The sequence below is a fragment of the Aspergillus neoniger genome, assembly GCF_003184625.1.
Source record: "Aspergillus neoniger CBS 115656 unplaced genomic scaffold BO87scaffold_3, whole genome shotgun sequence".
NCBI lineage: Eukaryota > Fungi > Ascomycota > Eurotiomycetes > Eurotiales > Aspergillaceae > Aspergillus > Aspergillus neoniger.
Window position 1 is genome coordinate 935083 of NW_020291131.1, and position 22863 is coordinate 957945.

General features: G+C 49.1%; 10 protein-coding genes across 10 annotated transcripts; 4 read left to right on the forward strand and 6 right to left on the reverse strand.

Moving 5' to 3' along the window:
- Positions 1 to 188: 188 nt before the first annotated feature.
- BO87DRAFT_350287 (uncharacterized protein) lies at positions 189 to 1420 on the reverse strand (the record flags this gene model as incomplete). Its single annotated transcript, XM_025621070.1, has 2 exons — positions 189 to 453; positions 525 to 1420. The coding sequence occupies 2 exons, from the start codon at positions 1418 to 1420 to the stop codon at positions 237 to 239; spliced, it is 1113 nt and encodes a 370-aa protein (XP_025484286.1). The 3' UTR covers positions 189 to 236.
- A 724-nt stretch (positions 1421 to 2144) lies between these two features.
- Positions 2145 to 3308, forward strand: BO87DRAFT_403588 (uncharacterized protein). Its single transcript, XM_025625783.1, has 3 exons — positions 2145 to 2641; positions 2691 to 2919; positions 2979 to 3308. The coding sequence occupies exons 1-3, from the start codon at positions 2271 to 2273 to the stop codon at positions 3168 to 3170; spliced, it is 792 nt and encodes a 263-aa protein (XP_025484287.1). The 5' UTR covers positions 2145 to 2270; the 3' UTR covers positions 3171 to 3308.
- Positions 3309 to 3768: 460 nt separating this feature from the next.
- On the reverse strand, positions 3769 to 4695 carry BO87DRAFT_298965 (NAD(P)-binding protein; the record flags this gene model as incomplete). Its single annotated transcript, XM_025619077.1, has 2 exons — positions 3769 to 4466; positions 4533 to 4695. The coding sequence occupies 2 exons, from the start codon at positions 4693 to 4695 to the stop codon at positions 3769 to 3771; spliced, it is 861 nt and encodes a 286-aa protein (XP_025484288.1).
- A 1310-nt stretch (positions 4696 to 6005) lies between these two features.
- BO87DRAFT_412604 (cytochrome P450) lies at positions 6006 to 7184 on the reverse strand (the record flags this gene model as incomplete). Its single annotated transcript, XM_025626507.1, has 5 exons — positions 7176 to 7184; positions 6779 to 7113; positions 6426 to 6724; positions 6266 to 6367; positions 6006 to 6205 (listed from the first exon to the last, which is right to left on the reverse strand). Exons 3-5 carry the CDS (start codon positions 6691 to 6693, stop codon positions 6006 to 6008), a joined length of 570 nt encoding a protein of 189 aa, XP_025484289.1. The 5' UTR covers positions 6694 to 6724; positions 6779 to 7113; positions 7176 to 7184.
- Positions 7185 to 7457: 273 nt separating this feature from the next.
- BO87DRAFT_372886 (uncharacterized protein) lies at positions 7458 to 9319 on the forward strand. The gene has a single exon (XM_025622398.1). It carries the CDS (start codon positions 7711 to 7713, stop codon positions 8980 to 8982), a length of 1272 nt encoding a protein of 423 aa, XP_025484290.1. The 5' UTR covers positions 7458 to 7710; the 3' UTR covers positions 8983 to 9319.
- A 1252-nt stretch (positions 9320 to 10571) lies between these two features.
- On the forward strand, positions 10572 to 11799 carry BO87DRAFT_455517 (peroxidase family protein). The gene is made up of 4 exons (XM_025628653.1): positions 10572 to 10782; positions 10837 to 11077; positions 11141 to 11412; positions 11479 to 11799. Exons 1-4 carry the CDS (start codon positions 10668 to 10670, stop codon positions 11652 to 11654), a joined length of 804 nt encoding a protein of 267 aa, XP_025484291.1. The 5' UTR covers positions 10572 to 10667; the 3' UTR covers positions 11655 to 11799.
- Positions 11800 to 11843: 44 nt separating this feature from the next.
- On the reverse strand, positions 11844 to 13646 carry BO87DRAFT_412607 (beta-lactamase/transpeptidase-like protein). The gene is made up of 2 exons (XM_025626508.1): positions 13440 to 13646; positions 11844 to 13382 (listed from the first exon to the last, which is right to left on the reverse strand). Exons 1-2 carry the CDS (start codon positions 13566 to 13568, stop codon positions 11973 to 11975), a joined length of 1539 nt encoding a protein of 512 aa, XP_025484292.1. The 5' UTR covers positions 13569 to 13646; the 3' UTR covers positions 11844 to 11972.
- Positions 13647 to 13844: 198 nt separating this feature from the next.
- On the reverse strand, positions 13845 to 15835 carry BO87DRAFT_443270 (5'-methylthioadenosine/S-adenosylhomocysteine nucleosidase family protein; the record flags this gene model as incomplete). The annotated part of the gene is made up of 1 exon (XM_025628086.1): positions 13845 to 15835. A coding segment is annotated over one exon (1881 nt), but the record flags the coding sequence as incomplete, so codon positions are not given.
- Positions 15836 to 15838: 3 nt separating this feature from the next.
- Positions 15839 to 17797, forward strand: BO87DRAFT_298929 (uncharacterized protein; the record flags this gene model as incomplete). The annotated part of the gene is made up of 1 exon (XM_025619076.1): positions 15839 to 17797. A coding segment is annotated over one exon (1959 nt), but the record flags the coding sequence as incomplete, so codon positions are not given.
- Positions 17798 to 18288: 491 nt separating this feature from the next.
- Positions 18289 to 22357, reverse strand: BO87DRAFT_325984 (5-oxoprolinase). Its single transcript, XM_025620123.1, has 2 exons — positions 19761 to 22357; positions 18289 to 19711 (listed from the first exon to the last, which is right to left on the reverse strand). Exons 1-2 carry the CDS (start codon positions 22275 to 22277, stop codon positions 18389 to 18391), a joined length of 3840 nt encoding a protein of 1279 aa, XP_025484295.1. The 5' UTR covers positions 22278 to 22357; the 3' UTR covers positions 18289 to 18388.
- Positions 22358 to 22863: the final 506 nt, after the last annotated feature.

Sequence of the window (22863 nt, forward strand, 5' to 3'; positions counted from 1 at the left end):
GGGAGGGAGGGAAAGAAATTAAACATGCAAGCTATCAGACCAGGCAATGATGTTTCCAGTAATCGCAGCAGATACACAGGTAGAAGTGATAGAAGTAATAAAAGGAAAGGCAAATTGCAGAATAGTCTCAGAAATAGAGACAATGAAAACGGCCTAGCTGTCTCCAGCATTCAACGGCTACTAACTAACATGAAACAGGTATTCATTGGAGATTGCTGGTGGATGAATACAAATACCTAGTAGGTCTGGGCAATGGCTGTGAGTGCTAGTATGATCGGACCAAGATCGTCCATTGCATCAGGGTTAAGAGTGTCCCAAGGGCCGTACTGATGCATGACTAGGAATGGATTGTTGCGAGTCTGCCCAGTCTGGAGATAGTCAATGTAATTATCGTCATACTCCGCCACAGATATGTAGATCTCGTGCCTATCCTGCGATATGATGAGGCGATGGCTAATATGATATCAACAGTCAGCTTGAACCATCCATTATATAACCATGACCTTGTATGTCTATCCACTCACGGTTTATTCCGGCGCTGCACATGGGGAGATGTGTAGTCTGCCAATAAGTTCGCAACAATCTGGTGGCTTTCCTGTATACGAATCTGCGTTTCCTTATTATTTCTGATGACTGGCTTGACCTCGACGATGGCTTTAATGTCCCCCTTGCTGTCAGCGAGATAACCGTCTGTCCTGGCCTGGAATTCCATGTTGGTAAATGTTGCTTTAAAAGCCATACGATGTATCGACCAGCCAACGGAGAGATCGAAATGCAACGTGAGAGAATCGAGGAATGTCAGGAGAGCAGTATTGACGATCTGTTCATCCTTTGTTGGGGGATACAGAAATTCATCTTCCGGACGGATAGGGCTCCATGGAGTGCGGACCAGTGGTGAGGAGACGACTGACATTGAATCAGACTCGTCATCAAGAAGGGCAGTATCAAAGTTAGGATCTGGATTGGTAGGAGGCGATTTCGTGAAGTCTGGTTGGGCTGGAGGTTGGCCTGTTTGCTGCTTCGAGCGCGTCCTGTGGGCTACGGGTGTGAATTGAACACCACTACCAGTCGGGCTGTCCTGATCGGTCCTCGTTACCTGCAGTTGGTAATGGCGTGCCAATGCAAACGTTCCTTGCTGAACTGGACCGGTAAAGCTGTTTTTGTAATTGGTCCAGGACCCGAGACCTTTTAATCTGGTGCGGGCATCTGGTAGCGCTTGGCTCAAGTCGACGCGCCTCAGGAATTTGGATGAATCGTAGCTCTTCCAGACGACTCGGAGAAGGAGGAATTGCTCGAATTCTGCACGCGAAGCCGACTTGAGCGGCGCATCATGGATCGTGACTTTATCAAGATCCAGGTGCTTGACTTCCTTCAACCATTCTTCAGGGGACTGAGGAATGACCTTTCTTGCGTCGGCCATGGTGACGGAATAGAATAAGAGTTAAGTGGTACGTAGTACGCAGGATTAAAGAAGGAGGCTTGATGGTAGGCGTTCGGTTTGTTGGTCCTCCTGAGGGGGATAAATGGATATGGAACCTTTTCTGTTTAGTAGTGACAGCTGCTCTTTTATTCTGTAATATGACCAATGTCCAGCAAATGAGCAGCATGTATGTACTACGCCCTGATATTGTTATTCTTGAAGCGCTTAAAGGTGGTACGTGGCAGGCAGATCTTGTCAATTCAATGAGAAGGATCATGTATGTCTTTAACATGTGACATTGATTGTCGGAGCGCATGTATTAATAGTATACTATTTCACTATGATTCGTAGAGAGTGCTCCGCGAGAGTTATTTTGACGCTGAGGGGTTACGTAGACACCCATCCAGTCCACGACAGGGCCGTTATTGAGCGCTTACCGGGCGAATGAACCATTGACCCAGGGTTAGTACCGCTGGTAGATGCTAACTATAGCATGATCCGCCTTCATGGAACAATAATAATGTCATTTAGCGATCTAATTAGAAGAGCAAGAAAGATCGCTGATTTATAACAGACCAGGTAGTTTGTTACATGTTGGATGGACCGGGTTAGCTAAAACGTTCCCGATTGGTCACAGCCGGTCACGGGCATGTCACGGGAGCAACCCGAGTTGTGCCCCCGGCGGCTGCAACGGCGCGAAGGGGAAGACCTACTCTCCCCACTAGTCGATCGCGAACGAAACTATAAAGTTGTTTTCTTCTTAATGTAGGCCAGATATTTCGTTCATTTGCGCTGACTCCAATATTTTACTTTTCACTGCACTGCGCTGTCATCGTTTAATTTCATCACCATGAATCGCGCCACCGAGCCAAGAGACCGTTACAATCTCCGCAAGGCCCTGGCCCTCATGGAAAGGGATATCAAATTACTCAGAGAGACAGACACCCATGTTCTTGATCAGGGTATCATGAAACGGTACAAAGTCCGAGCATTACCGCTAAGTCTCAATGCTCAAGACGCTCGCGCACCCAAGTTTTTCACCCCTTTCGTTCCAGAAAACATGCCGGAACCTACGGCGGAGTATGTCGACCACGAGTACAACACATCTTCTACGCTGTCACCAGGCGAATGGGGATGGTCTATCTACCTTTACCTTGACGCGTATATCCACAAGCTACTGGTCAAATATCCTGAGGTTTGGCGGACGTGGTCGTGTAAGCAGTAAGTCTTCAATCCTGTAACTGGGTTTCCCGGCTGATTATTCCGCCAGGGTGGGAGATTATGATTTCGGAGACCTCTACCGAACTTTCGACCCTAAATTCGGATCGCTGGCGATCTGGCATGTTTTAGAGTCCTCAAGGCCGCATATCAAGTGCATCATGCACAACAACCTCGACTCTGATGACAACTACCTCCTCCGTGGGGAGGTGTTAACTGTCATCCGCATTATGCTGGGCCAACTGAAGCAGAAGATCTTTGTAAATGATATGATCGCACCGGTAACACTATCCTTTATTGCCTTGTCTTCAGATAAATGAAGGACTGATGATGTTGCTAGGTTCTACTATTTTCGTTGAATCGACGGCGTCCACGCGTCATTGAGGCATACTTTGATGGACAGGAGCTGGTAGTACGCCGCACTGAACCCTATGATTTTCAATATTTGAACACAGAAGGGTTCAAAACATTTGCGCAATGGTTCCTTGGAGATCCCATCGGCGATACATCAAAATGGGCAGTCCGGACTTGATGCGCCGGTCAGATGATGCAAGATATTGGATTATGATGTTTTCATGGTTTGATGATTTGTATGGAAGTGAAACAGTTCTTCATAGTTATTGTGCTCAATGTTCTTCTTGGTGTGATCTATAGCCATAGCATAGCAATCCATCTTCAAGTTTTTCAACTTGATTCCTGCCATCTGACAGATTCCTAGTCACCTAATCAATGCCATCTGATCCGGTTAAGTGAAAGCGGTATGGCAAAGCATAGAATGGCCGCGGATGCGCCTTGCCTGAGCACCTCGAAGTCGATGATTTCGCTGTTAATATAATATTAAAGTCTTATCATTGAACAGAACGGATTAATGAAGCCCCAGCCACTACCTGACATCGATTACTACCTTCCCACAATGCTGGCCTGAATTAAAATACATATACACCACCTTGGAGTCAATGAGAAGAAATACCCTTTGTCAGTCAGGTATCAGTAAACGCCGCCGAGGGTCGACCGATACATTGTGTGATGTGCTGCAGGGGGGCACTGCACTTCTTCTAGTGAAAGGTAATATAATTATGGCAATGATCTAAAACAGAGTATAAGGTAACCACTTCTATATAGACAAGCCTTCACCAAGCTGTATGCCCACCATCGACAACTACAGTACTACCAGTCATGAAGCTAGAAGCATCGCTCATAAGCAACAGAGTAATTCCCCTAAACTCCTCCGGCCTCGCTAGCCTCTTCATCATATTCTCAGACGTCCACAGATCTCGAGTATCCGGATCCTTCTCCATAACCATCTTTGCCATTGGCGTCTCAATATGCCCAGGACAGAGACAGTTCACACGAATCCCGCCCGTGCCATCTTTCTTGACCTCAGACCACTCCATAGCCAGACTCCGCGTCAGCTGGATAACTGCCGCCTTGGACGAATTATAAACGGCAGACTCCATGCCCTTGTTGGCAATGATGCCGCTCATACTTGCCACAAGGAGAATGGAGCCGTGGCACTTCATATTCAGCATAGCTTTCGCGGCTGAAACGGCGCTGCGGAAGACGCCCGTATAATTGATGTGGATCACGTCGTCAATACTCTTAGGTGTATGATCGATCGCACTAGCAACATAGTTTATTCCCGCAGCTGCAACAAGACCATCTAGGCGGTTATTTTGTGCTGCGATGTCGGCCATCACCGCTTCCGTGTTTGCGTCGTCGGTTACGTCCATGCGCCTATAGTGCAAAGAGCCCCCAAAATCTGGATTTGCGCGCGCCTCTGCCGCGTGGAACTCTTCCTCTGGTTGGGGAAGCCGGTCAAGACAGTATACTGTGTATCGTTGACATGAGTCATGGGGGGCCCAACTGTTGTGAGTGAAGAGAACAAACATCTCACCTCGTCCACCTGCTTCGACCAATGCCTCGGCCATTGATAACCCTAACCCCCTTGCACCACCCGTCACAGCAAATACTTTCCCATCAAGCGAAAACTCTCTGAATCGCTCATGGGATTTTTCACTTCGAGGCAGCCTTTCTTTCACGTGGGCCTGTCCGGCCATAGACCGTCTGAAGTTCGATATTGCGACGCGACACAAGGGTTTTCCAACCGGCAATCTCAGGCCTGAAATGCCAAACGTAGGAAGATGAGGATAAAGCAGTGCTGTTCTGAGCTTTCGCGATAACATCCTGGCTCTACTATTCCCAACGCGGTGAACCTCCCCGTCTATATTCAATCTTAGGTCTTTTTGTCCGGCAATAGAAGATATGTATATTCCAGCCCCGTTAATTAAAACAAGTGTATACCTAAAATGATTGTTCTGATAGCAGACATTACTTCGTCTGAGTTGGGGAAAATGAGATGTTTTGAAGCTCATGCGCCAAGGATGTACATATGTCAAGCTGCCGTCATCATCGACGCAAGGGCTGGGCAGCTGACACTTCCAAGATATAAGTTTGGAAGATGATTTTGCTGTTACATGCTCAATAATTATAATGCTAATTATATAACATTATAAGCACAAGATCCTACGTGGCAAGGATAATGGAAATACGATCTTTATATTACGTGTGCTAGGATAGTAGTTGGACATGATATGTTTCCGGGGCAGCGATAACCTCTCAGCTACAATATCGCACATATTGTGTTAAAATGGTGGCTGAAGTACTAATTGTGTTTTTACTTTACTTCCTGTAGCCTTATGGCGGTCAATTTAAGGGTTACATCTCCGCGGTTTGGTGAAACTATAGTGTGAACAAGATGCGAAATCGATAAGCATCTAACGGTGATCGCTCTCACAGCACCCCTTAAACAAAAGCTCTGCCGGTTGAATTTGTTCGCAATAATCCATATCTATGTTAGTTTATCGTTCTCTTTCATCTCTTCCTCTGCTGCTTGTTATTACCAGGGATGAACGCCTCATTACATCATTGTATGACTATCAGGGGAGGCGGCAAACTTTAACTCCAGGTTCCTGGATGGGAACATTCATGCGTCATACCGCGTGACCTAAATCCAGGAATACTAAAACTACGGAATGGAACCATTAAGTAGTTAATGGGATTTTGATAGTGCAACCTCACCGATATCCTAACAGCGAGCGAGACCCATTCTAGGCTGAATATACCCGCTGGGCTCCAAACTTTTCTTCACGCAAGTAACTTCACAACTCAGGATGGAGCTCGATCGGGGTAATAGATTTAATTCTTAGTACATTGTACTAAAGAATAGATATGATGGACCCCATCGCATCACGCTATAAGAATATGTGGTGCATTTACGCGGAGTCATCTCAAATCAAATTACATACATTAGTCCATGTATTGGTACATTCAGTGCTGTAAGTAGACCAAATTTGCGCACCATATTCACTTAGGATCCTATGTCGCTTCTCTTCCGGAAGAGTCTCTGCAAATCTCCATAACCCATTGTAAACCGATCTTTCGCCTTGCCCTCAAAGGCCGTCCCATCCTCTCCCGGTGCGAACTCGAAATCGAACATCGTGACCAGCCGTACCAAAGTGTTGCGGAGAGTCAGCAAAGCCAGGGGTTTGCCAATGCACCCATACGGGCCTAATGAGGTGTTGGTCAGCATCGGTCGCCCTACGGGTAAAGAGATCTGGCTCGACTAACCTAGCGAAAACGGGGCAAAAGCGGCTCTCTGCTTCACCATCTCTGGGTGTAGATACCAGCGCTCGGGAAAGAACTCCTTAGGACGCTCATAGACCTCTTCATCTATAGCATATACGCAATTAGCCCTATGTATGATATGTGCGCGAGGACTCGGACCTACCACGGCCTAGCACATACTGCGGGCACATAACCGTCATGTTACCCGGGATGTAGACCCCCTCGATGGTGATTCCTTCTGGTGGAGTCTTCCTTTGCAACGAAGCCGCGGCTGGCGGGTGGAGCCGCAAAGTCTCGTTGATGATTGCGTTGAGATGTGGTAAGTTGGCTATATTTTCATGTAAGAACTCATGCGACGGATCTGTTACGTACAGGGAAACTTCATCACGAAGTCGCTGCACCTGCTCTGGATGCTGTACCAGTTGGTACATCGCGGCCGTGAGGATGGTAGCTGTTGTATCACTGCCAAGTTGTCAGTGCTCTCGAACATTTACAGGACCTATCGTGCTTCCTAACCTGCCAGCTAGTATAACCAACTGTGCGTCTCCTCGTAATGGTATATTATAGCTCCAGAGCAAGTAAAAGAGCACAAGGATTGGTAAGACCCCAAGATTGTCTCAATTCCTTCTGTCACGACACCGCTCCAGCTTTGCACGCCCATGTGTATTGCATTCAGATTATGTGGTTTGCCGTTTTAATCGCCGGTCACGGAACAGTGCTCCCAGCAATGAGTTGAACTAGCTTACGATAGCAGGTTCCTACATTCACCCACGTAAGTCCTTTCTGAACGATATGCTGAGCAGCACAAGAACTGGTAGTTTGCCTGAACCAAGTCGTCGCTAAGCTAGAATCTAGTATCTCGGGTAAGCGAAGTAATTCAGTGCACTGATTGGTGCGGATCAGGTTGATTTACACTCCGCGGGCTCCCGAAAGCCGTTGATCGATCTGAATATAAGATGGCTGGATATTAGAAAGAAGTCTTGCAGATATTGCAAGCGCTAGAATTACCATAATTAGCTATATCCTAGCCACCATATAAAAGCATCCAGCTTCGAGAATGGTCCCAATATGTTGCTCAGGGCCAAGGTGTGGGCCATCAGATGAGCCAAGATTGATTCCTTGGCACAGCCACCGGGCTGGAGCTGCCCTTGGAGCTGCCTAAGGTTGCTTCATCGACATATCCTCCAATCCCAACCAGCACCATGTTCAACTCGACAACAATAACAAAGAGCGATCCAGAATCAATGACAATAAGCAAGCTGACCCAGCGCAAGCCCTCGCGTCGGTCGCACCAGAAGTCGCGATTAGGCTGCAGCACCTGCAAACGACGACACATTAAGGTTTTTCCGCGGCCTTCCGATCCCGGATTCTCCATTCCATTCTAGTGAGTGATTTTATGCTAACGACTGATTCAGTGTGATGAATTGTGGCCACAATGTTCCAATTGCATGAACCACTCTGTCATTTGCGATTACTCTCTCTCAACGGACCCAAGCCGACCACCGCCATCTGCAAGACCCGTTCAATCTGAACTATCGGGGAGATCGGAGCGTCTTTCCAACTGGATCTTTGTCCCATCGGAGTATCAGGCCACATTGAAACGCCCAAGTCCCGACTCTATTTCCAGTTCGATGACCTTGAGTTTAACTGGCACTCAATCCCCTCCTCCATCATCATCCACTCCCCTATCTGCCTCTCTACTCTCTTCCAAGCCCAGTTCCACTCCTACAACATTTGATTTCCAGGACTTCACCCTCCACCACCACTATCTTACCTCAACCTGCTACACTCTCGCCGAGGATGACGGCAGTCTCCACTTCTGGCGTGATGAAGCCCCTAAATTGGCAATCACGCATCCCTTCATTCTGCATCTCATCCTCGCGCTAGCTGGTCTACACAGAGCCAGAAATACCTCCCACAGCACACTTCCTGATCCAAAGGGAAATGGGTCCTGGCTCCTGGATAGAGCAGATATGCATCTCGCAGTAGGGTTACGTGGGATCGCATCCCTCGTCGGGGATATAAACCCCGGAAATATCCGTCCTGCGTGGGTGGGCGCTATGATTCTATGTTTTTTGCCTCTGGCGCGGGGTCCCCGACCGGGGGAATATTTGTTCTTCACCATTGGTGATCATCATGAAAACATGGCGGAGTGGCCTTCTTTGGTGAGAGGTGTGAGGACGCTTTGTGGGATATCGAAGGATCTCAAGTCTTGGGTAGGGAACGGTGGTTCATCTCAAATTAGTGAGGGAGGCAAGGTGTCCGGAATTGAATACCAGAGAACGCTAGAGAGGTTGAGACAGTGGGTTATTCTTCAAAGCGAAGAGCAGGGCGAGGTGAATGGCTGGACTATGAAGCACTGTTATATTAATGCGATTGCTATGTTGGAGCGGATGTTCAGTGAGATGTGCGGGGAAGAACATGATACAGGATGTAAGATTGGCAGGCTGGCGATGATGGTTTATGACTGGATCTGTTGCTTTGAGCCTGGACTGAGTGTTTTCCAGAGGAGAGAGCCAGTGGCATTGGTACTGCTGGCTTATTTCCTGGTGATCATGAAGATCCATGATAAGGTGTGGTTTGCTCGAGGGTGGGCTGAACATATCATTGGGGGCATTGAGGAATGCTTGGGTAAGGAGGATCGTCGGTGGCTACAATGGCCGATGGAGACAATCTTTGGCCTGGATGATTGTGCAACCAAAAAGACACAGTCATCCTAGTGCAGTGCCATAATAGTAATAGTTCACCTTGAATGTATCCCCCCAACCGCAACCCAAGCAGTGACTATCGTCAACCAGAAAGCCTTTTCTCGCTCAATTATGCCCCGTTCACAACAGCTCCAACTTATTCCCTGACTTCCTCCTCAAGGTCCTCCAGGGCTAAAATGTGTTCACTGACCATCGGCACCGAACTATCAAGAAAGGTTTCGGATGAGGTAATTCGGGATCAATAACAAAACAACGCCACGAAGGGAGAGAAGACACCATTCGGACAACATGGCCGGACATAGAGGTGCCAAAGAGGAATACTATTGTTGAAGTTGCTGCAAGCGAGGACATATAATCAAGACACCATCCACATGCATTGCAAGTGTCGCTGCTGTAAGAGGATTGATCAGCTTCCGAGGCTTGATACACTCATGGTTGTAGAAGAGGAAAGTATTAGAGTAATTGAGAGGTCCGGATTGAGTTATTTCCTAGGGCTAGATGAGAGATTGATGCAGTAGTGGCGAACACTGTCAAAAAGGTGTTGGAAGAAGCAATTAATTTCCGACTGGAGGCTTTGCCATCACCCGTTATTCTATACAGAGCTACTTTTAGCTTGGCTACTTATAGCTATTTTGGAGTTCAGCTGCTACCATTCTGCCACAGCTCAACTCCTTCTACTCTTAAAAAATGGTATATATGACCCTTCCAGTAAACAGATATATCCCATACACACTTCAACAGTCAATTCTGCTACTCTCGGCGTATCCGAAATCACCGCCCCAAAACAGCAAATCCTTTTCCTAATTGAGCCGATCGTATTCGTTGAGATGCCACTAAACCCAATGTAGACCGCATCTGGGGCTCGGCTGCAGATCCCTTGGCACGGGGCGGCTTATGCCTCCCGTAGGATTCATACCCTTACCCGTCGCGAATAGAATAGGCCTCCGATCAATCACATTATCTTGATGCCTTAGCAGTGGAGCTCGTTCCAACTCTTGTTTGCCAAAATGCCAAGATCTAAACACCGCATAATTCCCCTATCAGCTGTCACTAATATCAGAACAGAATATGACCGTCTGAATCCTACGCAGGCTTTCAAGTTCCCACGGGACGTTATTTAGGCAGCAGACTGTGACAAATATAGACATGCAGGTATGTAGGAATGTAACTCCGCTATTGTGGTGTTGACAGCCACCAAGTATGCTGCAGCACTGCTTTGGACGAGTGATTACGTCACAGCAAGCTCTTGGCATCAGGCGTCCTAAATCGCTGTCCACGGGTACAGCGGGTTTTGCTGCGCGGAGCATTCCAAAGCTGCCAGTGTAGCCAATCATCGTACACTTGATGCATCACATACATGGTGACGGCCAACGGTGCCACCGCTGTGCTCGTATACACCCAGTCCAAATGGCTAGCGACTTGCCTATTCAAGGCTGTCATCGTGCCCTCAACCAGATCGGAGCCATCTCGAAACCTGCTCGATCTTCACCCATGACTGGCTACAACTGCTACTCCACAATTATAAAAATAATGCGGGCGTATTTCCTTCCAGATGACGCTGACAAGTAATATTCTGGCATTTGTAATGTAGATGGCTCAGCTCTAGACCTACATACGGATATAAATTCTATCAAATCCTCATCCTAGATACAGTCCCAGAATAACAAATTCAACTCTCTAGTACTACCATCGCCATCATGAAGACAACAACTCTACTATTCCTCGCCGCGGGCCTTACCCAAACGCAAGCATTCCCATCACAAGGAGCAGCACCACACCCACTACCATGGTCCCCTCCCGGCCCTAACGATGGTAAGCACCCCATAGAGCCTACCCACATAATCAAACAACTAACAGAACCGAAAGTACGCGCCCCCTGTCCAATGCTCAACACCCTCGCCAACCACGGCTACCTCCCTCACAACGGCAAAAATATCACCGAGCAACACACCATCAACGCCCTCTACAACGCCCTCGGCATCGACGCAGAACTCTCCACATTCCTCCACCAAGAAGCAGTAACCACCAACCCAACCCCCAACGCTACTACCTTCTCCTTGAATGATCTAAGCCGTCATGATATCCTCGAACATGACGCCAGCTTGAGGTATGTCGCTCCCCAATCCCACCACTCCTCCATCCATCTAACCCAGTATGTATTATGGTATAGCCGCCAAGACGCCTTCTTCGGCGACAACCACGACTTCAACCAAACCATCTTCGACGAAACCCGCTCATACTGGACCTCCCCTATCATTGACGTGAAGCAGGCTGCTCTGTCTCGCCAAGCACGTGTGAATACCTCTATGGCTACGAATCCGAATTATACCATGTCAGAGTTGGGTGCGTCGTTTAGTTATGGGGAAACGGCGGCGTATATTATTGTCCTTGGGGATAAGGAGAATGGGTTGGTGAATCGGTCGAGGGTGGAGTATCTTTTTGGTAGGCCAATCCCTTGGTGGGGGTGAATTAGTAGTGGAGAGTCCACGGTTGGCTAATGTTTTGTAGAGAATGAACGTCTTCCGCTTGATTTGGGGTGGACTCGTGCGAAGGACAATATCACCTTTGATGATTTGAGAACGATGTTGAATAGGATTGTTAATGCCACCGGTGGGGAGAGTGAGTTTGATAGGGAGTTGGCGAAGAGGGGTGGGGTGCATGTTGGGAGGTGGAGGGGGTACTAAGTGGAGTTTGTTCTGGGTGTGTAGGATAGGAGTGGGTTGGATGGATGGTGAGTGTGTATCGGTGTGATTAATGGATGGATATGAAATCAGCTTTGGGTCGTCCACTTTGTTATGATTGGCATATACGATTTATGTGTGTATGAAGAGTCCTGTTTGGAATATTATAAATTCGAAGAACATATTATCGTTATCATTTACTGCTTTGGGAAATGTTTGAGTCCTGGTTGGATGGTCATTGATGTTCAACCCTAATACTTGCCCGGTATGCAGTCTCTGGAAATGGCCTGCACTGTTGCTAGCAGCTATGATTATCACAGCTCACTCCACCCTTCGAAACCAGATCTTCTCACCCAAAACGGACTCCAGATCCAACCCTAGGCTCTTCGGTACTCCCTGCTCGTCAACATAAAACTCGGCCTTCGTATAGTCTGGACCCACAGCCTCGGCCTCAGGATTATAGTACTTGACGACGAAGAATTCTTTACTGACATGCTCAAACCGCATATTGCAGCTCCCCACACGGTCTCTCAAATCAACGACCAACTTGCCGCTCTTCTCACACACCTTGAACTCCCCATATCCAGGATGCGCATATGTCCCTGTATATGCTCCCAGCGACAACGAAAGTGGTAACCTCGTTTTCAGGTCCGGATACAACCGTGCTACCACACTTTCGACACTCTCGTTGTATATCCGTTCCATCTCCTTAAGCTTCTCCCCTAGCTTCCTCACATGGGTCTCTCTTTCGGCCCCGCTCTTCCCCAGCAGCTGATCGATTAGGTACAAGAACAAATCTAGCTCTGCAATCCTGGCGTTTTGGGTATTTCCCATCATAGCAAACGCAAAGCCCTTCGCGGGCAAAAATCCAACCATTATCCCAAATCCAGCCCAGCTACCCGTGTGCCAGTATAATTGTTCTCCATGGTAGTAGTCTATAAACCACCCCATGGTATAGAGATGGTATGCACCGGGGGGAGCGAGCATATTTTTCCAATCCGACTCGGCAATGACTGTTCTGGGTATACGAAGTGCTGTGTGCCCCTCTTTCGAGATAGGCGGTGCCTGGTAGAGCATAGCGCGCAGCCACTTCGCGTAATCCATCACGTTAGAAACCATTGAACCAGTTCCGGTGATCGGAGCATAGTTGATATATTGCTCTTCATAATAGGTGTGTGTTTCCGGATTCCAGGTGTAGCCCTTGACTAGTCTCTTTGACAGGTTCGGGTGCTTTTGCACTTCGGCAGTGGAGAAGTATGTATCGTTCATGTCGAGTGGGTCCCAGATTCTTCTTTTGAGTGTCGTTCCGAGGCTCTCCCCGTTTATGTGTTCCAACAAATATGTGGCAGCCATGAACATATGATTGTTGTAGTTGAATGTGGTTCGTGGCGGAAAGGCCAGTGGTAGCCATCGAAGCCTGCGAACCTCGGTGCGCAAAGTCTCATTCGGATGAGCGAGGCTGATGGAGAAGAAGTGGCCAGGGAGCCCACTCCGATGCGATAAGATGTCTTCAATTGTAGTGTTGGTGGTGGCAGAAGGAGTAGAAAGAACAAAGTCGTCACGGATGATGGAAGAGACGGGCGTAGACCAGGAGATTGGGTGCGGAGTGGACTGGCTATCGTCGATCGCTAAAGACATTGCGGCGGCGGTGAAGGCTTTGGTTGTGCTGCAGGTTGTGAAGAGAGAGGTGGTGGTCATGGGTGTGGAGGGAAAGGAGGCGTAACCGTAGGCCTCAGTTCATTGTTAGTGTAGTTCTTAGGTCAATGGCAATTTGGACGGTGGTGGTACCTTTGCGTAGGTGCTGGAACCGTGCACAACCGATACGGTCAGGCCTGGGATGTGCCATTCTTCAAGCAATTTGTCAACGAGAGCGTCGAACTCTGGAGTGAGCGGACTTCTTTCCTGGCGAAGGACCATTACGCTGAGGTCTGTTTGGATCTGGGTTAAAGGAAATGGGATATGGGATGTGGGATGTGGGATGTGAGAGGAAGTGAGATGGACGAAGATGTAGAGAGTGAGGAGTCAAGTTGCACCGGGGTCCGTGGGTAGCCCGGCGTAGCTGCCTAGCACTATTTCCCGCAGATGAGCCCCGAACGGCCGCAGGAAACCAATAGTCTGCATCGATACTTGCTTTTGCGGCAGCATGCATAAAACCCTCTTTGATCCCCCAGTTATCTCAGCTAAATCATTGGTCTTCAATACTATTACTATATCCCGAACATCAGAGAGTGAAATCTATTATGATCTGAGTATAGCGCTCATTTATGTAGGCTTTGTGGCTTATATTACATGCTCTGATCCAATTAAGATGACCATTCATCGAGTAAAGCTTTCATGCAGGCTGCTCCTGTCGCTGCAGCAAACGGTTGCCATACTTTATTTTTATGGCTGTCGGCATAGTCACAAACACCCTTCACCACTAGACAAGGCAGACTATCCCAGACCCCTGCACCCTCCATTTCGAACGCTATCACATTATCACGCATAGCGATGAGGTCTCTGTCTTGTCCAGACTTCATGACAGTATCCCCCGATGCAATGAGACCTAGGTGGATTGCCGGAGAAAAAGTATGCCCCTGTGTAAGTGCAGCCTGAAGACGCTTCCGTTTGACAATGTTTTCTTTCCCGCATCCGAGTTCATGACATGATAGATCAAACACTTCGCCGCAGACCGTAGTGCTGGTCGAGACTGCGCATCTGATACAACTGGTGCGGCCACGGTGCTTATGTTGATAGCTTGGCTCGTAGAGTTCGTCTTGTTCCACTCCTGGATATCGAGCAGTGTCATTGCCAAGCGTCTGAGTTATGACTCCCATATATTCCTTCACTTTGTTCGAAACACGCCGTTGTACTATAGTTGTCTTTATCTTCGAAAGAAATCCTCTGATAATGACGTTGGGCCGCCCCAGTCCATCGGCAACCGATGCTTTAGGCAGAAATGCCCCAGGGATCCTTCGCCCGAAATCATGCTGGATAATCCCATCACTGACTATCACATCTCCGAGGAGGGTCTCCTTGCTCTCCTTTCCATATGGAACACCACCACAGATTCCGACCACCAGGGCGAGCTTTATGTTCGGATAGGTTGACCGTATTGAAGAGGATGCTTGAGACGCAGCACTTTTTCCCATACCCGGAAGATGTACCAATGCGGTGTTATTGCGACCCATTCGACCGAGTGTGTACGTGTTCGAGTCTCCCGATGAATTCCTATACAGGCTGATGTCTTCAAATCTTTCATCAAACAGAGCACTGACCGCATTAGCCTCTAGCGGTAAAGCACAGAATATTGCGACCGTGAAATCTGCTTTATGGGGGAATTGTGAGGCAATGGAAGTCTCTGGAATAACATGGTGAGCGACTGTGTCGAGCGTTTTCGCGGTAGGAGCGCTCTGGATACCCCAGTCATCTTGATAGGCTTCAAACAATCTCTTCAATGGGGAAACAACCTTCTCGTATAAAACGTTCTGTCGGGCCGTTATCAGCTCTGTATACCCGTACTGTTGTATGGAGTCGCCACCAAATAGCTCAGGGTTGAGACAGTTATTAACAGCCTCAACGTACATAGAATGCACCATGTCCTTCAAATTGCTTCTGTGCGCCGTTGTCCACGCCCACGTATAGTAGTCGTTAACCGCAGTTTCGCTGAAGGGGTGAGGGCATTCTTCACTTGTCAAGGGCTGCTTGATGACAATTTCGATAAGAAGAACCCCTAATGCTAGAATGTATGGATATTGGTGCATGAGGTTATCGGCATTATAGCAGTCCGTAGAAGTAACCACCGCTCGGGCCATGTTTGCTGTCAGATATGGATGTGGCTTTCCATGATCTGCCAGGCCAGCTTTCTCAGTTAGCAGTTGAATGCTCCCGTGAGTCCAGGGTGCCATCATCCACGCTGAACTGTAATACTGCCAGACGGACTTGGCAATGGTATAGGCTAGATGAGGCTTTTCCTTGTTCGAAAGATGAGGTATTTGTTCAAGCCATTGCCCTAGTGAACGTCCTTCGATGGGGAGAATGCCACGGGAGGACTTAGGATCAGGTGATTCGATCACTTGCAGCACGTTTGATTGAATACAAAACTGAACAGGCTCGCCAAGGCGATTGTCGATCAACTTGCAGAATTCCCCCCGCTCTAGCCGTCTCAATCTCTGGGATAAGAGCGAGCTATTGCGTTTCGATGATATATCAAGCCCCACCAAATACAGATGTTGGTCTCTGCCTGGCGTCGGAAAACTCCAGTCACAGTTGGATCATGTCCGCTCTGTGGGCTGACAGATCTGGATGCCGAGGCCGTTGTGAACCATGTTGCCGAGCACCTGCATTCATTTTCGCTCAAATCTTTACCATGGGCGCCAGGAGACTCTGAGTCTAATTGGGACTTATATGGAGGCTATTATGAAGATCATCCTTATTTTGATACAGCAAGATCCGAGGATACACGAAGATCGGAAGATACTGGAAGTGCGGGATCAGGATCTATTGAGTTGTCTGACCCACTGGACTATCTGCCTATCATGGAATACGACGAGGAGCCAACGGAAAACAACCAATTGACAGAAGAAAGAATCCACTGTCTTTCGGAGGATCCGGATAGTAGCCAGGATATGATGGGTTTGTTCTTAGCTAGCATCGAGAACGAAGATCCTGTAACGGCACCCTTTCAAACGCCATCATCGCCAGCTGGCCGTGATAGCGATCTACCTTTGGACGAGGAAGAAGTAGGCCGAGTCTCCGAATCCCAACATCTTCCACCATTATCACTCACAGTACCTACGGATTCTGATGATGATGACTCTCCGGCCGTTCGACCGCCACTGCCAGCCCCATCTGACAGCGAACCCTCCACAGATGGAGAGGATGAACACCAAGGTTCTGCATCGCATAACCCTCCGTCATCGTCACCAGCCGAATCCGGTTCATATTCTAATAACGAGTCTGCACCTCCAGGCTTCCAGGCATCATCAGTGGCCGAGGAAAGGCACCTGTCACACGATCTGTCACGGTTTATTGATCTCGATGCAACTCCGCTCCACAGAGCTCGGAAGGCTGAAGCTGCCATTAACGCCGGAGCAGTAGCTACTGGATTCTCTTCATTTTCTGAGATGGTTCTTAGCCAACCCAGTCTCCCACAGGATATCAATTCCGCCGGCGAATCACTGAGTACCAGTATTGTCCTTTATAATATAAATCATTTTCACGATTCATTGGACACGCTTTTTCGGCTGTGTTTCGACTGGGTTTCCAATTTTTTGGAACCCTTCAGTGATGTGTTATGTCGCTCACTCGATGACCTGCATCCCGCAAATAGTCGTGATCGATTCCGCGATGCCATACTGAATGGATCCGACGTTGATGCGCTTCTTGCCTACCCTATTCACCGGCGAAATATCTTCATGTCCGTCACGATGACTATGATCTGGGAACTCATATTCACACGGTACCTATTCGGCTTGGAACGGTCAATACGCTCAGGAATCAAGCGGTTAGAGAAGGAATTAGGGCAGACTCTGCCACAGGAAGTAGTCCATCGCTGGCGAGCCACGACGTTGAATTTATTATCCCAGGATACTGAGTTGAAACAGCAGCAAGAGCGTGATATTCAAGCTATTTCACTTACTATTATCGATACACTGATGTCTATACTATCGGAAAGGAGTCCTTATAAGCCTCGACTGCGCGAGGAGCTCGACGAGGTATTACGCCTTGCTGTGAAACTCTCTGTTGAAATGCGTACGCAAATGGCAGATTACATTATGCTACCCCCTCTTCAGCCAGAGTATGACAGCCAAGGCAACTTGACAAATCAGATCTTCTTCAACGCCTCGTTGATGCATGATGAGAGTGGCGTGTATGCATCAGATGAACAGGCACAAAGTGAACAGGCTGTTGTTCGCTTAGTCCTTTTCCCTTTGGTAGTGAGAAAGGGCGATGACGATGGCAAAGGAGACGAAGAGGTGGTTGTTTATCCAGCTCAGATAGTGGTGTTAGATACGTCAGATAGTGGTAGGCCTCACCCGTCGCCCTCTCATGACACAAGAGACTTTTCTGCTGCAAATGACGAGGCGGACTATGATTCGGACAGGACTTCGGCAGGTAGCGCTCCAAGTCAAGTGTCGGTCGATGTTAGAGGAGTGCCACTTTAGTTGCTGCTTTAGCTAATAATGAAGTTGACATGTGCGTGCAAAGCACTTCTTACTTCTACAAACACGAAGTTTTGTATCACCTTCGAAGCAGTCGTTCCTTGGCTACATTTTTATAGTAGTAGACATCTCATCTCAAGCCTTCAAGGAGATCTTTTCTTTTTCTTTTCCTTTTCTTTTTCTTTTTCCTTTTCTTTTTCTTTTTCTTTTTCTTTTTCCTTTTCTTTTTCTTCCTCTTCCTCTTCCTCTTCTTCTTTCTGTTTTTTCCCCTACTTCCTTTTTCCCTTCTATCGGATCTGTACCCTACAGAAGTCATTAACCAATCAAGTCTCATTCTGGATGATACGAAGCCCTGCCTTTCCACATACATGACTTTGTCACAATGGCGTCGTATCAGTCTTGTTTCAACCCAAAATGGTATCATGCGGAAGCAGGAGCACCCCATAATTAATTCTGATCCATAGGTAATAGGTATATAAACCTTGGAACAGTATTTGAAACATTCTTATTCGTGAATAATACTATAACAGTCATACAATCCTATAAGCTAATACCCATACATGCTCATATAAACATCATAAAACATCAACCCCCTCATGCAGATACAGCTCCCCATCCACCTCCACCAGCAGTATTGATTACAATGCGATCATGCGTCTTCATTGACACAGTGTTCTTTCCTCCAATGTTGACCACGCGCTCCACGCCCGTATCCACATCCTTTGTAACCCAGAGGTTCATTCCGGGCTGAGCATCCTCTCCACCTTCGAGTCCGTACGGGCGGTAAACACGCCTCTCAGAAAGAATTGACACTTCCATGGGGGACAGGAACTCGATATCGCGAACCACACCGTCACCACCAGGGTTCTTTCCCTTGCCTCCGGATCCCTCTCGGAGGGTGAACTGTCGGAGCAGTGTTGGGTAGCGCTTCTCCAGAATCTCCGGATCGGTGATACGCGTGTTGGTCATGTGTACGTGGATACCGGATTCTCCGCTCCATGTGGGACCGGCACCGCTGCCTCCGGCAATGGTCTCGTAGTAGCCGAAGCCAGGGATAGTCTCGCCGGTTTCGGGGTCGCGCTTGGAGTTGGTGCCGAAGGTCAGGTTGTTACAGCATCCTTGGGAAGCGGCACAGGCGCGGAAGGCTTTGAGGACGACGTCGGTGATGCGTTGAGAGGTTACCACGTTTCCGCCGACCACAGCGGCAGACTTGGTGGGGGACAGGATGCTAGGGGAGGGGACTTGGATGTCAATAGGCGCCAAGCATCCTTGGTTCAGTGGCATGTCTGCGTTGATCATGCAGCGCAGGCAGTAGATGATGGCCGAGTGGGTAATTGCGATGGGTGCGTTCCATCCACCGTATACCTCGGGGCCTGTACCGTCAAAGTCGAATAGGGCGGAGCCATCCTCGCCGTTGATATTGACCTTTAGCTTGATGGGCGTGCCGTCATCCATATAGTCGACTGCCTCCAATGGTTGACCGCCGAATTTCTTGTGCAGATCCTTGAGAAGGTTGCGGACTGCTGTCTCGGCTGTGGCTTGGATGGCATACATGTACTTCTGCACCGTCTCCACGCCGTATTCGGCGAACAAGGCTTGGATCAGTGAGATACCGCGGGTGTTGGCTGCAATTTGTGCTTTCAGGTCAGACAGGTTATCGCTGACGCATCTAGCTCCGGAGCAGCCTGGGTACTGAGCCGGCTTGTGGACCAAGAGCTCCATCATACGCTCCTCGTCAAAGACGCCATTGCTGACAATTTTGTCTCCCTCGATTGCAGCACCCTCCTGCCAGAGCTCAGTAGACTTTGGTGGCATTGAGCCTGGGAGGATGCCACCAATGTCTGCGTGGTGGCCACGGGAAGCCACATAGAACATGATCTCGGTGCCACCCGGTCGGTCGAACACGGGTGTAATGACCTATCGCTGTTAGCTGTGTAGTCGATTGGAGAGCGGATAGTAGACTTACAGTGATATCAGGCAAATGTGTACCACCACTGCTAGGGTGGTTTGCCACTAATACATCACCGTCACGCAGATCACCGAGCCACTTCTGGTGCTGGTAGCGGACCGCAAATTGCATGGAGCCAAGATGCACCGGAACATGCGGCGCGTTGGCAACAAGGCCGCCATCAGGAGAGAAGAGAGCGCAAGAGAAGTCAAGACGCTCCTTGATGTTAGTAGAGACGGAGGTTTTCTGGAGCGTGCGTCCCATCTGTTCGGCAATAGACATGAACCGATGGCCGAAGATACTGAGCCGGATAGGATCAATACCCGAGGACCCACCCTCAACACCATTTACGTGAGGGAGCTCCTCGAGATCGATGACTATGCAGGTCTCCAGAATACTAGCGACAGCATTCGGGGCCACCACGACTGTTTGTGTCTCGTCAATGATGACGGCAGGGCCATACACACGAGTATTCTTCTCGAGCTTGTTCAATAGATACACAGGGGTATCGATCCGCTCAGAGTACCCGTCAAAGTACGCTTTCGAGGTGTTGTCCGGACCTCCGCTGACATCCTTCAGGGTGGCCTCCCTCAGCTGCACAAGGGGGCTCTTCTCCGTCCGAACCTTTGAAGAGGCAACTGTGCGAACTCGAATATCGTCAACTAGAACCGATCTGTCAGAATTGAATCCGAATTCTCTGCGGTGCCTGGCACGGAACTGCTCGAGGAAATCGGAGTTATCCTCAGGCTTCAGGATCATCAGGCTGGTATCTGAACCCTCGTAGCGCAGGTTAAGATACAAATCGTGGCGCACTTGGTCGGCCGAAAAGCCTTGCTCTTGCATGTCTTCAGTAGACGCTTTGATCATGTCCTCGAAGCGCTTGTCAAGTGTGGACTGGGAGGTCGAGTACTCCGTAGACACCGGCTCTTGCGATTCCTTAACCACCTCAGCCAGCGCCAAGCCATACGCCGAAAGGACAGATGAGAACTTGTGGATGATAACGCGGGAAATTCCCAAGGACGCCGCAACGGTACACGCGTGCTGACCACCAGCACCGCCAAAGCATGCCAGGTGGTGGGATGCAGTTTCGAAACCGCGAGCTTCTGTCAGGTTGCGAATGGGGCGGGCCATCGACTCATCCGCAACCTTCAAGAAACCTAGTGCCACCTCCTCCGCTGTGAACTCGGATTGGCCCTTTTCTTTTCTCTCGGTATTGATCTTTTGCGTCAGCTCGTTGAAAAGCTTAGTCGTAATCTCAGTGTCAAGAGGCTGGTCTTCATTAGGTCCAAAGATGTGAGGGAAGTACTCCGGAAGCAGTCGGCCGAGGAACAGGTTGGCGTCGGTAACGGTCAGAGGACCGCCTTTGCGGTAGCAGGCAGGGCCCGGATGAGCTGACGCCGATTCAGGACCGACGTAGAAGAGACCATTGCGCCACGACAAAATAGAACCACCGCCGGCAGCGACAGTGTTGATGTCAAGCTGAGGAGACTGAATGAGAACACCGGCCACCTTGGATCCGAAGACGTGCTCGAGGTGACCATCAAACCGTGACACATCGGTTGATGTGCCTCCCATATCGAACCCGATCACTGGGGTCTTCTCCTGAGGATCCCAGCTCGTCGCAGCAAAACCAACCACACCGGCAGCAGGGCCCGACAGGATCGCTTTCAGCCCGCTGAATCTGCGAAAGTCGACCAGCCCACCGTCAGACTGCATAAACTCAAATCGGCATTCGTGCTGCTTCTCGAGCCCGCCCTCGAAGCTAGCCGAAATTGAGTCAATGTAGGTTTTGATGACAGGTGTCAGATAAGCATCTGCGGCGGCAGACATGCCTCGGGGAACCACCTTGATCATGGGCTGGAGTTTGGATGACAAGGTGACCGAGAAGCCCATGCTTTCGGCCAGCTCCCCGATGAGACGCTCGTGCTCAGGATAGGCGAACGAGTGGACGAGAGCAACCGAAAGGGACTGATAACCCTTCTCCTTTAATTGTTGTAATACCGGGCGCACCTCCTCAATGTCTAATTCTTGTACCACCCGGAACTTTTCACCTGTTGTTCCCTCCACTATGCGAGCATTCTGAAAGCAGTCCTTGTCGGCGAGGGGGTGGCATGGTACGACACGCTCGTTAATTTCAACCACTTGCTCGGGCAAAACTCCGGGTCTAGCCATTGAGAGATCGAAGATGTTTGGTCGTGACTGGTCGCCAATCTTCAGTAGGTCACGGAAGCCTTTGGTGGTGAGGAGCACGGACCGTGCTCCCTTACGCTCCAGCAGCGCATTTGTAGCGACTGTGGTTCCCATGCGCAAGCTCCCAATGCGATCCAGTTTCAACGGCTGGCCGCGCGGGTGTGACTCGCCGGTGACGAGCTCAAGAATCTGACGAATTCCCTCCGTCGGAGCATCTTGGTAGTGACCGGGGTCGACGGAAAGTAGTTTGAGGATGATGTCGGGGCGACCCGGGACCACGGCGTGGACGTCAGTGAAGGTACCACCGCGATCGATGGAGATGGTGATCTTGTCTGACCCGGGCATGATGAAGGTTAGGGTGCAATAAGGATGGAGAGAAGAGAGGGAGGAGTGAGAAGAACAAGAAGAAAAGGGAAAAGGGTATCAATGGCTGTTTTCAATTACAAGATGGATGGAGGGGCATTCCCCAGTTTAAAATAACTGGGGGATGCGATAAGCCATTCCGCTGTCGTCACCGGACCTCCCTCTATGTCCGCAATCGTTCATTGGTTGTAGGTCACGTGTCGGCCCGATGCACCCCCGGATCGGGGCAGCCGGACCGTTCCAGCCGAATGCGATAACGGATGCTGATAACATCCCAGATAAGGAAGAGACAATTGCCATGATCATAGCTGCTGGCGAGGTAATACAGTGGGAATTAGATCAGATAGTCACACTTATAATGTGTCAGCGAGGGCATGCTAAGGGGGATTTGAAGTTACTGCTTGTATCAAACATGCAATGTAGTCATTCTCCATAACCTTCATAGTAGTACTAGTTGTGGTGGTATTTGGACTGCGCAGGGACAGGATATATATTCATTCAACACAGCAGTTTCACGTCAGATGAAACATCACGTTAACTTAACTACTAAGTACAAACACAGAAGACA

What these genes read in the sequence shown, in the direction of transcription:
- BO87DRAFT_403588 (XM_025625783.1), top strand. Translation starts at nt 2,271, where the DNA reads ATGAATCGCGCCACCGAGCCAAGAGACCGTTACAATCTCCGCAAGGCC. An exon ending in CGGACGTGGTCGTGTAAGCA is followed by an intron (nt 2,642 to 2,690) that starts GTAAGTCTTCAA and finishes TTATTCCGCCAG; the next exon opens with GGTGGGAGATTATGATTTCG. An exon ending in TAAATGATATGATCGCACCG is followed by an intron (nt 2,920 to 2,978) that starts GTAACACTATCC and finishes TGATGTTGCTAG; the next exon opens with GTTCTACTATTTTCGTTGAA.
- BO87DRAFT_372886 (XM_025622398.1), top strand. Translation starts at nt 7,711, where the DNA reads ATGAACCACTCTGTCATTTGCGATTACTCTCTCTCAACGGACCCAAGC.
- BO87DRAFT_455517 (XM_025628653.1), top strand. Translation starts at nt 10,668, where the DNA reads ATGAAGACAACAACTCTACTATTCCTCGCCGCGGGCCTTACCCAAACG. An exon ending in GAACATGACGCCAGCTTGAG is followed by an intron (nt 11,078 to 11,140) that starts GTATGTCGCTCC and finishes ATTATGGTATAG; the next exon opens with CCGCCAAGACGCCTTCTTCG. An exon ending in GAGGGTGGAGTATCTTTTTG is followed by an intron (nt 11,413 to 11,478) that starts GTAGGCCAATCC and finishes AATGTTTTGTAG; the next exon opens with AGAATGAACGTCTTCCGCTT.
- BO87DRAFT_412607 (XM_025626508.1), bottom strand. Translation starts at nt 13,568, where the DNA reads ATGGTCCTTCGCCAGGAAAGAAGTCCGCTCACTCCAGAGTTCGACGCT. An exon ending in GTTCCAGCACCTACGCAAAG is followed by an intron (nt 13,383 to 13,439) that starts GTACCACCACCG and finishes CAATGAACTGAG; the next exon opens with GCCTACGGTTACGCCTCCTT.
- BO87DRAFT_325984 (XM_025620123.1), bottom strand. Translation starts at nt 22,277, where the DNA reads ATGCCCGGGTCAGACAAGATCACCATCTCCATCGATCGCGGTGGTACC. An exon ending in CACATTTGCCTGATATCACT is followed by an intron (nt 19,712 to 19,760) that starts GTAAGTCTACTA and finishes TAACAGCGATAG; the next exon opens with GTCATTACACCCGTGTTCGA.